Source organism: Esox lucius, chromosome 11 (genome assembly GCF_011004845.1).
Source record: "Esox lucius isolate fEsoLuc1 chromosome 11, fEsoLuc1.pri, whole genome shotgun sequence".
Lineage (NCBI taxonomy): Eukaryota > Metazoa > Chordata > Actinopteri > Esociformes > Esocidae > Esox > Esox lucius.
In genome coordinates, this window is record NC_047579.1 from 10401823 (window position 1) to 10419405 (window position 17583).

A 17583-nucleotide genomic window follows, 5' to 3' on the forward strand; every position below is an offset into this window, starting at 1 on the left:
CCTGCCTGTATTCAGAGTCAAACATAATATCTATTTTCCTTTCTCTGTCAAGCAAATAAAGTTTGACTGTCCAAGGTGAATATCAAAGACTAAATAGGTAATTTGCTTTCTAGCTAGCGAACACTAACTTTTCTTTACTGTGATGTATACACCTACTGTTCCCAAACAAACATGTGGATTGATGCAATTGTGAACAAAACTGACCGGTAAACACAGGAAGTACCCATTTATTTGAAATGAGAATTATATCCCAAACATTTTAACTTTATTTTGAGGAAAACAACATTGTCATGTTCTTTGAGGTAAACATCACCACTTGTCTTAGTTCGGAGTGTTTTAGAGTAATTTTCCACTTGCAATGCAGCTTTGTGATGGGGTACCTACGGTTTCCAATCATGAATTTGTATGATGCTAATATTGCTATTTACTTACTGAAACAGAGCTGGATAATGGATTGTTTTAAAAAATGACCATGTGTTTGAAGGACCGACTCCGGGTAAGGGGACTGTCACCGAAATAGGATTTTTGACAAACTATCCCTTTAATATATGGAAAGGGGAGAAAAATGGGTAGAGAAGCTCAAATATTGATCGATTTTGATTTGTTCATCACACAAGTATAGTCATATAATTTTAGTATCACAAAGATTGCGGGGGGAATCACAGAATCCAGACATCAATCAATCAATCAAAGACATAAACATGAAATGTTAGTTTTCAATATTAATAATAAAAGTGCAGTAAATCTTTGAGCTCTGCTAGAAGAACAGTGCTCTGCAAGCGGTGTGTGTGTGTGTCTTAATTCCAGCACAAGTGGTTATGGCAGTGTGTCATGTGGATCTACATGTGGAACTTGTCATCACTCACTGTGCATAATGTTACTGTTATGAAAAATTTCCAGAGACAAATCTGCCACAACATAAAACTACAATAATGGTGCAGAAGCAGAGTAATATTTCAATAAAACAGTGTAATTCTGTAAGTTTACACAACACTGTCGACTGGTAAGAAAAGATACCTGCAGCGAACACCTCAAATCAAATGTATTCTACCCACAAAAAACAAGGGAATGAACCATCTGCACCAATTCAAATACCTTTGCTAAGCTGTATAAAATATAGTGAGTCGAGGCAGGAATCATAGTTGATTTTGTTAAGGTGTGTGAAGGTGCTGATATAATCTACGTCATCCATTTTAAATGTAGATTCTGCCAGAAACCGTAAACTCACTCATTCAGGTCTGTGGGCAAGTAGTGATGTGCTGGTTGTCTCATAACCCACAGTGACTAAGATGACATGATAAATATATTGAATGAGAACATTTTGTGATAGACTTTTGTCTACGTGTTAGTAAAGAATAGTTTCACTTCATCCATATACTGTAGTTGCTGATGGGTTATTAAGAATTAAGGGCAGTTGCATTTGGAGAAACCAGGATGTTTATATGGAGATGTAACAATAAAAGCAATCACAAAAAAATGAAGCAGCCAACCCAGGAATTTTGAAAAAAATAAAACAGATTTTAAAGGGCGCTACGCAAGGAGGATTTTAATGGCAAAAGCAGTTTGTGAAATAATGATTGACTCTCTGCAGGCTGTCATTTTGTCTGGTCACTGAGGAAGGCTGTGCTTCTCTGGTCTCCGCTCTGAAGTCAAACCCCTCACACCTGAAAGAACTGGATCTGAGTAACAATGACCTGAAGGATACAGGAGTCAAGAGCCTCTCTGCTCTGCTGAAGGATCCACAATGTAAACTGGAGACTCTGAGGTGAGTAGACTAATAGTTTGTATTTGTCACACTAGTCAAGAACCCAACATTTTGTCCGTCAGACTCACTTGGGGTGACAATGACTGTGATGGTAATTCCATCGATCAGAACTTTTAAAGGAGTAATTACAGAGACAAAATTCTCTTGGAACAATTTAACAGTTTATTTGCAAACAGAGAGACGCGTCAAAAGCTTACAGAATAATAATCTGAGGACTAAATGAATACAGGACAGTCATCAGTAGTAGGAGAAAGGGGTGTGGTAAGTTGCTGCCCAGCTGACATAACTCAATATAACACATTCCCTTTGTTCTGTTACTACCTAGTCTTCACACAAGGGGCAGCTATCCTCCCCCACACAGGTAACTTCTTCAACTCTTAAGAGGTCTTACAGCATCCGGACAGACAATAGATGCCCTGATGAGTTATACAGATGCGCAGATTAAAGAGTAACCTTATAATCTGCCGATACCAGTCAATGATGCCCCCTAGGCAAATACCAAAACCCCCTTCTCCTACATTCCTAAGGAACAAAGGACAGATACCCTTATTGGTCTAGGCAGATGAACAGATGGTCAGAGTACCTAGTGATGCTCTGATATTATACAAATGTGTGTCACAATCAAAGAAAAGAGTTACATACCAGGTAAAAGAAAATACATTTCTCAAATGTACCTTAATTCAGAAATGTCCACAACATGTCTCAAAGTGATTTATTTGGTCCCTAGAGTTCTTGAGTATTTGGGATTTATTTCTCTTCCATTCCTCCTTCCCATCATTTTCTTTTCCACAGGGATTTTACCAAATGGTTACTAATGTCAGTATACAACAATGTATTTGTCCTGTTTACCCTTTACTCGTATTCTGACCTTTAAGGTACATAGATTACACATTTTGTCATGGCAAATTGTTTACAATTTTTGTACGTCTGCTGAGGCACTTAAATTACACAAAGACAGGTAGTGTATATTTAAAAAAGAAAATGTGTTCAGGACTTTTGCAATATTCACACATTCCACAAATCCCAATCCAGCCCATATGCTCTACATAATTGCTCTGAGTGCCCTTCTTGGTGAACCGTGGCTAACAAAAACAAAACCTTGTGATCAATAACATTTGAATCTTTGTTTGATCGAATGCCTTTTTTAAACCTTGTCACAAAATGCAGGCTCCCAGTTCTCCCCTTGATGCCAAGTTGCTTTCAAATCACAACCTCTACATGACACCTAGTTTACCAGTTTATATTGTTGTTTATGTTGTATTGTACAACAGGTTGGTTGTGAGTTACAGGCAGTGACATGAGAGACACTATCCATTGATGTTATAATAATTAGATTAATCTTGTATATCCTATGACACCTTTTCATTTTCCTAAACATTACTATGGCGGCACAGTTTAAAAAGAAATGGGAAGCGAACCCCCCATTCAGACCGAACTCGTAACATCAAATTATTTATTTCTGACCGGGAGATCAATCAATCAAATGTATTTATGAAGCCCTTTTTACAACAGCAGTTGTCACAAAGTGCTTTACAGAGACACCCGGCCTTAAACCCCAAGGAGCAAACAACAGTAGTGTTGGATTTCAGTGGCTAGGAAAAACTCCCTAAGAAGGTCGAATTTTTGGAAGAAACCTAGAGAGGACCCAGGCTCAGAGGGGTGACCAGTCCTCTTTTGGCTGTGCCGGGTGAGATATTAAGAGTCCAATTGGAATAATAAATACATTTCTCTGGGCTAAATCCAGAGTTTATTTGATTTTAGACTAGGTCAGAAGTATGACCAGGTGGACAAGGACAGGGACAGCAACGGGCCCCCCAAACCAGGTAATCCGCAGGTGTGGACCAGGACCGCATCTCCTCCTAAAATTTAAAACTGGAGGTCACCACTGTGACCTGTTAACTAATTAACATTATTTACACAATCTTCTAAGGGTTCAGAAAGCCTTGGTTGCCCATCAATACTTGAAAGTGCAGAGACTTAATGTAAGTAGTTTGTGAACTAATTATCAACTCTGTTCAGGTTGTCAGGCTGTCTGGTCACAGAGGAAGGCTTTGCTTCTCTGGTCTCAGCTCTGAAGTCAAACCCCTCACACCTGAAAGAACTGGATCTGAGCTACAATCACCCAGGAGACTCAGGAGTCAGACTGCTGTCTGCTGGTCTGGAGGATCCACACTGGAGACTGGAGAAACTCAAGTATGTCCGGTAGATGTTTTCTGAATTGGTAATCAGTAATGTAATATAAAGTTGTCATGCTGTTTTGCATAATGTAATATGTGCCAAATACAGACCTTGCCTACGTGTACTAATTTTGTGTAGCATGAACACAGTTTCAAAGTCAAAGTACTGATATGATATCAAGCTGCATAATTGTGAATTTCAGGAACACAAATGTTTTATTTAAATATGACTGCACCGTAATGTTAATATGTTCAGACATCAGCTGGTCTGTCTTAGTTTACACTAGTAAAAACCACACCACCAAGGTTTTAAATCCTGAGCAAGTGTATCTGTGTAGCCTATTTAGAGTAACTACAGTGAGGAAAAAAAGTATTTGATCCCCTGCTGATTTAGTATGTTTGCCCACTGATTAAGACATGATCAGTCTCTAATTTTAATGGTAGGTTTATTTGAACAGTGAGAGACAGAATAACAACAAAAAAATACATAAAAATGCATGTCAAAAATTTTATAAATTGTTTTGCATTTTAATGATTGAAATAAGTATTCAACCCCTCTGCAAAACATGACTTAGTACTTGGTGGCAAAACCCTTGTTGAATATCACAGAGGTCAGACGTTTCTTGTAGTTGGCCACCAAGTTTGCACACATCTCAGGAGGGATTTTGTCCCACTCCTCTTTGCAGATCTTCTCCAAGTCATTAAGGTTTTGAGGCTGAACCTTCAGCTCCCACCACAGATGTTTTATGGGATTAAGATTTGGAGACTGGCTAGGCCACTCCAGGACCTTAATGTGCTTCTTCTTGAGCCACTCCTTTGTTGCCTTGGCCATGTGTTTTGGGTCATTGTCTTGCTGGAATATCCATCCACGACCCATTTTCAATGCCCAGGCTGAGGGAAGGAGGTTCTCACCCAAGAATTGACGGTACATGGCCCCGTCCATCGTCCCTTTGATGCGGTGAAGTTGTCCTGTCCCCTTAGCAGAACCCCCCCCCCCCAAAGCATAATGTTTCCACCTCCATGTTTGACGGTGGGGATGGTGTTCTTGGGGTCATAGGCAGCATTCCTCCTCCTCCAAACACGTCAAGATCCTCCCGTTTAGTTCTGGGCTGATTCCTCACCGTTCTCAGGATCAATGCAACTCCACGAGGTGAGATCTTGCATGGAGCCCCAGTATAACCTGATATAACGGTACGGTACCCAGTGGTCAAATATGTCACTTGTGGATATAACCATCAAAGGAAGACTGGACACATCCCTGTTCTAATCTCCACCACTTCCAGATATGGCACATGTAGGGAATTTCAATACAAAATAAAGGCACCCCCTATTCAAGACACCCCATAAAAAATAAACAAGAAGCCAGGCAAGCCCTGTTCACCTGGCCTGCAATAGATCAATGACAGCGTGCAGTCTTTTGTAATAGTTGTCTATGAGGCTACAAATTCTTGCAGGTGTTATAGCTGCCCATTTGTCCTGGCCAAATGCCTCCAGGTCATGCAAAGTCTTTGGTTGTCTTGCATGAGCCGCACGTCTGAGATCTCCCATGAGTGGCTTGATGATATTAAGGTCAGGAGACTGTGATGGTCACTCCAGATCTGCTGTAACCACTGGAGGGTCAACTTGGCCTTGTGCTTAGGGTCATTGTCGTCCTGGAAAATCCAAGAGCGTCCCATGCACAGCTTTCATGCAGATGAATGCAAATTGTCTGCCAGTATTTTCTGATAACATGCATTCATCTTGCCATACATTTATAAATGATTCCCTGTGACTTTAGAGCTCACCCCCCTACAAAACATCAGAGAGCCACCACCATGCTTCACAGTGGGGATGGTATTCTGTTCACTGTAGGCCTTGTTGGCTCCTCCTCAAAGTGCTTAAGGTTGTGACCATAAAGCTCTGTTTTGGTCTTGTCACTCCAACAGAACAATTCTTCTGGCAGTTTTGGCTGAAAACTTTTTTGTCTACCTGATCTTGGCTTGGTATCAAGAGATCCCTGAATTTTCTACTTCTTAAAAGTGATTGAACAGTACTGACTGGCATTTGCAAGTCTTTGGATATCTTTTTATATCCTTTTCCATCTTTATAAAGTTCCATTACCTTGTTACACAGGTGTTTGGACAGTTCTTTTCTGCTCCCCAATGGCTCAGTATCTAGCCTGTTCATTGCATCCACATGAGAGCTAACAAACTCATTGACTATTTATACACAGACACTAATTGGAGTTTAAAAAGCCACAGGTGTGGGAACCTTTAATAGCCATTTTAACCTGTGTGTGTCATCTTGTGTGTGTCATCTTGTGTGTGTCATCTTGTGTGTGTCATCTTGTGTGTGTCACCTTGTGTGTGTCACCTTGTGTGTGTCATCTTGTGTGTGTCATCTTGTGTGTGTCACCTTGTGTGTGTCATCTTGTGTGTGTCACCTTGTGTGTGTCATCTTGTGTGTGTCATCTTGTGTGTGTCATCTTGTGTGTGTCATCTTGTGTGTGTATGGTGGTTGTGAGGGGTTGTGTGCGTGAGGGTTTTTTTGTGTGGTGTGTGTCTGTTATGGGGGAACTGGGTTGTGTATAATGTATGTATGTGTGTTTGTCTTGCAGGTTTGTAAGGTGTGTGTGTGTTGTGATGGCAATTCCATCAATTAGAACTCTTAAAGGAGGAAGTACAGAGACAAGATTCTCTTGGCACAATTTAACCATTTATTATTTGCAAATAAAGAGATGCGTCAAATGCTCACAAACAACCATCCGAGGAGTCTCTAACTTAATACATGAACAGTCCCTATTTATTACAGTTAAAAGGGGCGAGGTAAGTTATTTCCCATCTGTCTCGTGTCACATAGGTTTTTACCCAAAGGGCGGGCTGTCCCCCCACCTTATCCTTCCTGCCATAATGTTTACTGTTGTGTTTACCTAAAGAAGCCAATGGCTCCTACTTCCCCCCAAGGACCACATTCCTTAGGAACAAAAGGACTGACACTCTTCTTGGTCTAGGCAAGAGAACATGGTCAAAGTACCTAACAATCCTCTGATATCATACAGACGTGTGTCACAATTAAAGTATAGATTTACATACCAAGCAATAGAAAAACAGACATTTCTCAAATGTCCATTAGTTTAAAATTTCCATAACAGTGTGTGTGTTAGACCGAATGTGTGTCACCAAATGACAGTCTTCTCATCTGCTTCTTCCACAGTATGTATCATGGTGGAGAATGGAGGTGGAATTCAGGACTGCAGAAATGTAAGTAATTTATTATACAGAACACATAGAGCTGGTGTGTATGTGTTCATGTGTTTGTGTGTTTTGTCTGAGTGTCTTAATATCCAGTTCATGACAATAAAGAAATAAAACATGCATGTGTGTGTATAATATGAATGATGATGATGTGTAATATTGTGTCTTGGTCTCATCCATCAGATGTCTGTGATCTCACACTGGACCCAAACACAGTAAACAGAAAACTCTCTCTGTCTGAGGAGAACAGAAAGGTGACATGTGGGAGAGAGGAGCAGCTGTATCCTGATCACCCAGAGAGATCTGACTTCTGGCCACAGGTGTTGTGTAGAGAGGGTCTGTCTGGACGCTGTTACTGGGAGGTAGAGTGGAGTGGGGGAAGGGTTGATATAGGAGTGACATATAAAGGAATCAACAGGAGAGGAGTGGGTAATGACTGTTGGCTTGGACACAATGACATGTCCTGGATTCTGGTCTGTTATGAAGACAATTACTCTGTCAGACACAATAATAAGACAACTGGCATACCTGTCACCTCCTCAGACTCCCACAGAGTAGGAGTGTATCTGGACTGGCCAGCCGGCACTCTGTCCTTCTACAGGGTCTCCTCTGACACACTGACCCACCTGTACACATTCAACACCACATTCACTGAGCCCCTTTATCCAGGGTTTGGGGTTTATTCAAACTCCTCAGTGTCTCTGTGTCAGATGGTCCCTGGGTCAAACACAACATGATGTTTCACTCTAATCATTGTCATTTTCTGTTGGACACACTGAGAATAACTCTCTAGTACATAGTTAATATATCACATGAATGTAAATAAACCTGAAGATGTAACCTGTAAACAAGAGTCATTTATCAATAAAATGAATCACCACACTGGTCTATAAAGCTTTCTCATTTAGAAATCATTAATCTGGTTGTTATTGTGTGTGTGTCTGTTTGTGTGTGTGTAAAATAGTTTACTAAACACAGACCAACTAAGCCATTGGATTGATGTGACAGTTAACCGTCCAACAACAGAAAGAGAACAATGTAGCACATGAGCAAGCAAGCAAGTTCATTTATATAGCACAATTCATACATCGAAGCAATTCAATGTGCTTTACAAAGAAAAATATATGAAAGTACAATAACATAAAAACAAATGCTCAAATGAAAACATGATAACAAATGAAAACATCATAATAGGAGAAAATACAATAAGAAAACATAGAAAGATTAAAAATGGGATAAAACATAGGAAGCTATAAGGCTGAACAGTGTGGTTAAGTTTAAGTGCTCAGTCATAGGCACGTGAGAAGTGTTTTTAACCTGGATTTAAAAATGGATATGTTTGGGGCACGTCTAAGATCTTCTGGTAGTTTATTCCAGTTGTGTACAGCTTAAGTGCTAAACGCAGCTTCTCCATGTTTAGTTTGGACTCTGGGCTCTACTAGCTGACCTGTGTTCATAGATCTAAGAGCCCTGCTCGGTTTATATTCTGCAAACATCAGAAATGTGTTCAGGTCCTAAACCATTCAGAGATTTATAAACTAAAAGCAACACTTTGAAATCTATTCTGTAACTGACTGGAAGCCAGTGCAAAAATATAAGAACCAGAGTGATGTGCTCTGTTCTCTTGGTCCTGGTTCACATTTTAGAAGCAGCATTCTGAATGAGCTGCAGCTGTTTTACAGACTTTTTTGGGAGTCCAGTTAAGAGGCCATTACAGTAGTCAACCATACTAGAGATCAAAGCATGGATGAGCTTCTCTTGGTCTTTTTGGGACACCAAGCCTTTGATTCTGGCTATATTTTTTAGATGATAGAATGCTGTTTTGGTGACCGCTTTGATATGACTGTTTAATGTGAGGTCTATCAGAACACCAAGATTACGCACTTGATCCCTGGTTTTAAGGGCCCGAGAATCCAGCTCTTTACTTTATACTTGTTCTTTTATTTTTGTTGCTTAACACAATAATCCAGTTATTTATATGCTCTATACAGTGACACAAATCTATGGTCTACAGTGTCAAATGCTGCACTGAGATCTAATAGAACCAGAACTGTTATTTTATCAGAATCAGTATTCAGCCTTATATCATTTAAAACTTTAATCAGGGCGGTTTCAGTACTGTGGTGAGGTCAGAAATCTGACTGAAATTTGTCTAAGAGATCGCTTGAGGTCACAAAATTGCTGAGTTGATTGGTAAAATAATAGAGAACCTGTTCGAGTCAAGGGATAGATTGATTCGGTTATTTATTGGATTATTGCCGCATCGTGTTGTGGAAATTCTTGGACTGATGTATACTTGGTCCTATACATGTATAAATGGGTTACTAGTTAAAGGTACTGAGTCCCCATGTTTGGATGAGAAAAGGAACGTAGGAGAGGGGATCTGGTATTTGCCTAGGGGGCATCATTGACTGGTATCAGCAGATGAAATGGTTACTCTTTATATGCACATCTGTATAACTCATCAGGGCATCTATTGTCTGTCCAGATGCTGTAAGAGCTCTTTAGAGTTCAAGAGGTTACCCATGTGGGGGAGGACAGCCTGTCCCTTTTAAGAAGTCCAGGACATGTGATGGAACAAGGGGAATGTGTTTTATTGACATACATCTTACCCCACCCCTTTTTTCCACTTTAAGTACTGATGACTGTTCATGTTTTAAGTTAAAGACTCCTCGGATGATTATTTTGTAAGCGTTTGACGCGTCTCTATTTGCAAATAAACTTAATTATGCCAAGAGAATTTTGTCTCTGTATTTCCTCCTTTAATAGCTTATTAGCATGAAATAGACGTTCTAGTATTTTATTACTTGGAAAAGTCATAACAATTGCTAGCGAGACTGAAAATTAACTTTACACTGACAAAGCTGCTTCATTTCAAGGCACAACGTTTATTTTTCTTTAATTTGGGAATGACATTGATACAATAACTATCAATATAGGTGACGATAACTTATTTTCTCGTCAAGTAAAAAGACGAGAGAATTGTGGAAACACTAGAACCCGGCCCACAACATGTTTATAGGGGACAAAACATTAGTTTTGTACTGGAAAAATCCTACCGAGTGCAGCTTTGAGTACTTTGTATCGGTACTCAGTATTGTCAGATAGCCAAACATAAGTTCTTGGTCCAAAAAAAAGGGGTATTGGTGCATCGCTATCTGCAAGTATCTGATGCAAGTAACTGATTAAATTATCCACAGAATTCTTATCAAGGCTGTAGTGTTGTATTGGATATTACATCATTTTTGTTTTTAAGCCCTTTCTAAGCTAAATTATATTTCCTAGTTTACAGTTTTGTTGAATAACACTCATATCCTTGTTTGATCATTTAGATAAACGTGCTGAGGTGTGCCAAAATGAAATAATGAAAAAGCTCAAAGACAGGCTGAAGATGTCTGAAATAACGTCTGAGGGTTCAGGTAAACGAGGAATGACAAAACGTCTGTACATCATCTATACAGAGCTCTACATTACAGCGGGTGAAAGTGGAGAGGTCAATAATGAACATGAATTGAGGAAGATTGAAAAAAACAACCAGAAAACAAGGAAGACCAGAGATGGCAATGAAATGTAATGACATCTTCAAACCCATACCTGTACAAGACAAACCAGAACTGTGCTGACAAAAGGAATGGCAGGCATTGGGAAAAACAGTCTCGGTGCAGAAATTCATCCTGGACTGGGCTGAAGGAAAAGCCAATCAGGACATCCAGTGTATATTTCCACTTCCGTTCTGGGAGCTGAATTTGATAAAGAAGATATTCAGTTTGGTAGAGCTTGTTAATACGTTTTTTGAAACCCCAGGATTCTCCAACTTTGACAAGTACAAAGTTCTGTTCATCTTTGATGGTCTGGATGAGTGCAGACTACCCCTAGACTTCTAAAACAATGAGTGTGTCTAATGTGACAGAGTTAGCCTCAGTGGATGTGCTGCTAACAAACCTCATCAAGGGAAATCTGCTTCCCTCTGCTCTCCTCTGGATAACTACCAGACCTGCAGCAGCCAATCAGATCCCTTCAGGGTGTGTTGACCAGGTGACAGAGGTGAGAGGGTTCAATGACCTACAGAAAGAGGAGTACTTCAGGAAGAGATTCAGTGATGAGGACCTGGCCAGCAGAATCATCTCACACATAAAGACATCAAGGAGCCTCCACATCATGTGTCACATACCAGTCTTCTGTTGGATCGTTGCTACAATCCTTGAGCACATGTTGACTACAGATGATAAAATAGAGCTTTCCAAGACCCTAACAGACATGTACTCACACTTCCTTGTGTTTCAGTCCACACACAGGAATGTAAAGTATGATGGGAAAAAAGAGACCGATCCACACTGGAATAAAGAGAGCATTCTGACACTGGGAAAACTGGCTTTTCATCAGCTACAGAAAGGCAATCTGATTTTCTATGAAGACGACCTGAAAGAGTGTGGCACTGATATCAATGAAGCATCAGTGTACTCAGGAGTCTGTACACAGATCTTTAAAGAGGAATGTGGGCTGTACCAGGACAAGGTTCTGCTTTGTCCATCTGAGCATTCAGGAGTTTCTAGCTGCTGTATATGTGTTTCTCTCATTCAAAAACAACAATCAAAATCTAATGGATGAACAACAATTAACCAAAGGGAATGTTTCAGTGCAGATCAGAGAAAAGCCTGAAGTCACATTCTACAAGCCTTGCAGAGTAAGACTGGACACCTGGACCTTTTCCTCCGCTTCCTTCTGGGTCTCTCACTGGAGTCAAATCAGAAGCATTTAAGGGGTCTACTTACAAAGACCAGAAACCGCTCACAGAGCCATGAAGAAACAGTCAAGTACATCAAGAAGAAGATCAGAGAGAATCTCTCTTCAGAGAGGTGCATCAATCTGTTCCACTGTCTGAATGAACTGAATGACCATTCTCTAGTAGATGAAATCCAAAGATACCTGAGTTCAGGAAGTCTCTCCAGAGAAGAACTGTCACCTGCACAGTGGTCAGCTCTGGCCTTTGTGTTACTGACTTCAGAAGAGGAGATTGATGTGTTTGACCTGAAGAAATACTGTACATCAGAGAAAGGTCTTCTGGGGTTGCTGCCTGTGATCAAAACCTGTAGAACTGCTCTGTAAGTACAGTCATGGAAATGATCCCCCCTCACCATAAACACACACATACACACAAGATATATTCTAGTGTTATATATAGGGAATGTCAGCTTTGCCCTAAGGTAGAGATGATATTACAACGATGTAATCTATAGAGGCTATTATAATGTTATTCTTAACTATTTTTCTGTTTGTAACATCATGATAATCTCTCTCCAGACTGTCAGGTTGTGGAATCACTGAGGAAGGCTGTGCTTCTCTGGTCTCAGCTCTGAAGTCAAACCCCTCACACCTGAAGGAACTGGATCTGAGTTACAATGAACTGAAGAATTTAGGAGTAATGGAGCTCTCTGCTCTGCTGAAGGATCCACAATGTAGACTGGAGACTCTGAAGTGAGTTTTAATAACAACAACACAACTGACAACACATCAATAAACATGACGACAACACAACAGAACTAATCTTCATACCACCCCTCTGATGTCCACTGATCCACCATTCATTCCCACTGTATTATTGTTACACTCTTTCTTATTGAAGACATCCCTTCATTCTACCAAGTTGTCTCATAGGGTGTTGAACTTCCCATCTGTTACATTTCTTCCTGAATTGTCTGGTTACATCATACTGATGCTGCCCAGGGATCCATCATAGAAAAAGCACTTTGTGACAACTGCTGATGTAAAAAGGGCATTATAAATACATTTGGTTGATTGATTGAGTACAGAGTCTTTTGTCTGAGTGCTCCCGGGGTGGATGGGTGGAAGTCACACAGGGCTGCCTTGTCACGTTGCACTCTAGGGAATCTTTTAACTAACCCTTAACTTCTGTAGAGATGTTGAGATAAGGAAAGGCCTTAAGAAACTGTTGGATAATATGAAATTGGAAGGGTAGAAAAATTGGTAGAGTAACCCAATTATCTTTCCTACTGACTGATTTGATAGGTTTTCATCACACAGGTAGGGCCCTATAATTTCAGCATCATGATCATGGATGGATTTACAGAATCCAGACACAAACACAGAATTCTGCATCTTATGTTTCAACTGTAATCTGTTACAGTTACAAGTTACCTGTCCACATTTGTAATCAGTAATATAACTTTTTGATTACTCAAACTCAGTAACGTAATCTGATGTTTTTGAGATTACTTTCATATTAAGAGGCATTGGAAAACAAACAGGAATAGCCTATAACCAATTTAACATCTTTTGCGGGATCAATCAATGTTAGAGTTTACATAGCTGGCCGAATCCGGAATTCGTATTTTATGTTATGGGTTGTGTAGGCTAATTCAATATGATTGGGCTACATCTCTACATTACATGCCAAAGGTCTGTCAGATATTCAGTCATCGCAATTAATCCAATAAACCTCGATCTTCCAGAATCTGACTTTTTATCTGAACATAACCCAAAATCTAATGACGCTTAAGCTTGTTCTGTTATTTGTTTTATTCATGTTTTTAATTGCTTAAAAACTATAAAAAGAAATGGCAATTATTCGAAAAGGGTATTGCCATTGTTGTATATAAAAATTAAGATGTCCGTAGCTTTTAGCGAAAAAAACTAAATCTGCAGTAGTCTGATGATTTGCTCCACAATCAACATTGTCAAAATGTTGTAGAAATCCCACGCACGCAAATGCATGTGTGAAATCGTGAACACCCGCATAGAAATAAGATTTACCCACGCAAACGTAACCTGCGATTATTATGGCCACCAGTGATGGATTTTCAAAATGAAAATGACAGAAATAAACTGTGATTATTAACCTGCACTATTAGCTTAAAGTAAATGACGTAAGCAACCAATGAACACAATATTCAGAGATGCAAAGCAAGCAGAATCACATGGCCTACCTGTATGGACGGAGTTGATGTGGCTGTGTCAAATACAAATAATCATCCTTTGGCAGAGTGCTTCACAACACACCTTTTCTCTTCAAATGTTGTGGTAAATTCAATATATTCCATATTTTACAGCTATCTAACAAATAGTTGCCTACTCTATTTAACAATTCCTGTAAAAGTTCTTCGGTCCAACTCATCCTGGCTGTGTTGTCGGGTGCATTTGACAAATAAATCTTGAAACTTGAAAAATATATAACACTAGGTAGGCCTATGGTCTATCATTGTTCTGAGAATATACGTCATTTTATATGACTCGGCAAATAATATCGAAGATGTACTCTGTTTTTACCAGCCATCCAACCAACCAAAACAGGAGCAATTTAAACTAGCGCTGGTTATGCGCGTCCACCTTTGCGCGGCTGATGATCTCACACACAAAATTGAGGCATACAATTCATATTTTGGTTCAAATAAAAATGTTTTTATAATATTAAATAATAAACTCAAAAATACGTGTAAAAAATTATTTTGAGCACATATTATTTTTCATTTGAAGTAATCCAAAAGTAATCATAAATTCTTTCAAAAGTATCTGTAATCTGATTACAATATTTTGTTGGTAACGTAACGGATTACAGTTACTGTTTTTTTTGTAATCCGTTACTCCCCAACTCTGGTGATGTGCTGGTTGTCTCATAACCCACAGCCCAGTGGTTAAATCAACAGTGCAACCAGGCAGAGGGTCAGAATTTGTTTTTGGATAAAGGGCAGGTTGAATTGCATATCTAAGCCAAACAATGTTTTTACAATGATCTGTTACTTCTGAGAGAATTAGACAATAATATGCCTCTGAAGTAGATTACATTTCAGCTGCCAGGACACACCTCTGGATGACTTAGTGTGAAGCTCTTTATCTATGCCACTGGTTCCCAAGCAGGGAGACAAGGACCACTAGGGGTACTCATTGTATCCACAGGGATTCTGGGTACAATACTTTTTGTATATGCGGTGGCAGTTGAAGAAAGTTGACCAACTTGCACCCCACTACTAGGTTGTTTATATGGAGGTTTTACATCACAAGAAATGTAATGGATATCATGGAATTTTGAAAAAAATATAACTTGTTTTAGAGAATCTACACAAGGAAGATTTTAATTGCAGAAGCAGTTTGTAAAGTCATGATTGATTCTCTGCAGGCTGTCAGGCTGTCTGGTCACAGAGGAAGGCTGTTCTTCTCTGGTCTCAGCTCTGAAGTCAAACCCCACACATCTGAAAGAGCTGGATCTGAGCTACAATCATCCAGGAGAATTGGGAGTCAGACTACTCTCTGCTGGACTGGAGGATCCACACTGGAGACTGGAGAAACTCAAGTAGGTCCTGTAGATGGTTTCTCTATCAGTAATCAGTAATGTTGTATAAAGTTGTCAAGTTTTATGCATTATGTGTCAAATACAGACCTGCCTATCTGTTCTCCTTTTGCATAGCTTGAACACAGTTTACACCATGCTTGACAGATAGCGCCAAGCACTTATCATTTGGTCTCATTAATGTTTTTCTTTGTGATCCGAACACCTCTGTCCATAGTTGTCTCTCCATAATTTATTTTCTCCAAAAATACATGTCCAGTGTCTGGGTTCTTTTGCCCATCTTAATTTTTTCTTTTAATTGGCCAGTCTGAGTTATGTATTTTTCTTTGCAACAATGTCTAAAAGGCCAGCAAGGGCCTTTTGAGAACAGGGACATTTCTAACTGACTCCATACCATTGAAACGGTAGATTATGTGGGATGTGTATTGGGGGAAAGGGTGAGTATGTAATATAGGGTGGCTTCTGTCACTTCTGGATGATTAATTGACAGTAGGCGGGACATAATTTGCCTGTGGGATTAAACATTCCAGAATATATCATAACATCTTATGCCTTGGGAATTTAACATTCCCGAGCCCTGGCACCCTATTGTTAAACATCTGACTTATTGTTAATTATCTTAACATTGAATGTCTTGTGAATTTAACATTCCCAGAACCCTGGAGCCCTATTGTTAAACATCAAAGCCACCATAAATTACAAACGGCACACCCCCATACCCTATTTCATCACCCGGACATGGATACATCATACAGGAATTTACAACCCCTAAAATACATCACACAGGAAGTACCACCCCAGAACACACGTCACGCCGGAAGTCCCACCCCGGAACATACATCATACAGGAAGTCCCACCCACAAACCGGAGGTCCCACCTACTGTCAATCAATTATCCAAAAGTGACAGAAGCCATCCTATATTAACTACTGGGGTGTTTAATGTGTGTGTTTGACGTGTTGTGTATTATGTGTGTGAAAAATTGGGTGTGTTTTTGTGTTTTGGGGTTGTAACAATGAATCAGGACACATGCCCTGGGAGAACTGAGGAAGTGTAATAAAATAACACTGACTAAAAGTCACAAATACTACAACCATGTTACATTTGGGCCAAAACAAAGAAATAACTTAAATTGGAACAGTGATCTGGAACACAGGTGAGGTTAATAATAACAAACAGGTGTCTGTAATTAAATAAGAACAGTAATCAGGAACACAGGTGAGGTTAATAATAACAAACAGGTGTCTGTAATTAAATAAGAACAGTAATCAGGAACACAGGTGAGGGTACTAACAACAAGCAGGTGTCTGTAATTAAATAGGGACAGTGATCAGGAACACAGGTGAGGGTACTAACAACACACAGGTGTCTGTAATTAAATAGGGACAGTGATCAGGAACACAGGTGAGGGTACTAACAACACACAGGTGTCTGTAATTAAATAGGGGCAGTGATCAGGAACACAGGTGAGGGTGAAAATAACAAACAGGTGTCCGTAATTAAATAGGGACAGTGATCAGGAACACAGGTGAGGGTGAAAATAACAAACAGGTGTCTGTAATTAAATAGGGACAGTGATCAGGAACACAGGTGAAGGTACTAACAACAAACAGGTGTCTGTAATTAAATAGGGACAGTGATCAGGAACACAGGTGAAGGTACTAACAACACACAGGTGTCTGTAATTAAATAGGGGCAGTGATCAGGAACACAGGTGAAGGTACTAACAACAAACAGGTGTCTGTAATTAAATAGGGACAGTGATCAGGAACACAGGTGAAGGTACTAACAACAAACAGGTATCTGTAATTAGACTCTTGGGTTCAACATTTCCCAACCTTTGAGCAATATTTTCTCTAGTATCAAAATGTTTTCCTCTTGCAAGTTTAAAGTAGACATTTTTGTCAGCAGTTGCAGTTGTCCACTTTCCAGGAGGTCTATATTGATCAGTCTGAGGACACTTCGGTGTGTTTTTGCTTACATTTTAGGGAGAAAAATACTTCCAAATCCTCAAACACAGACTTGAAGGGCCGGTTTCAGAGACACAGATTAAGCCTAGTCTAAGACTAAAAAAGCTCAGTGGAGTTTTCTATTGAACTTGATTTT

General features: G+C 39.7%; 1 protein-coding gene and 1 pseudogene across 1 annotated transcript in view; one reads left to right on the plus strand and one right to left on the minus strand.

The window, feature by feature from the left end:
- LOC114834060 overlaps positions 1–17583 on the minus strand; it is a 202607-nt pseudogene that overhangs the window by 34110 nt on the left and 150914 nt on the right.
- The window catches only part of LOC114840304 (NACHT, LRR and PYD domains-containing protein 3-like), an 82873-nt gene that overhangs the window by 9983 nt on the left and 55307 nt on the right, over positions 1–17583 (plus strand). The window contains exons 4-5 of the mRNA XM_034295559.1: positions 3785–3958; positions 15307–15480. Of these exons, the coding sequence (XP_034151450.1) occupies positions 3785–3958; positions 15307–15480 (348 nt within the window). The remainder of the gene's footprint in view (positions 1–3784; positions 3959–15306; positions 15481–17583) is intronic.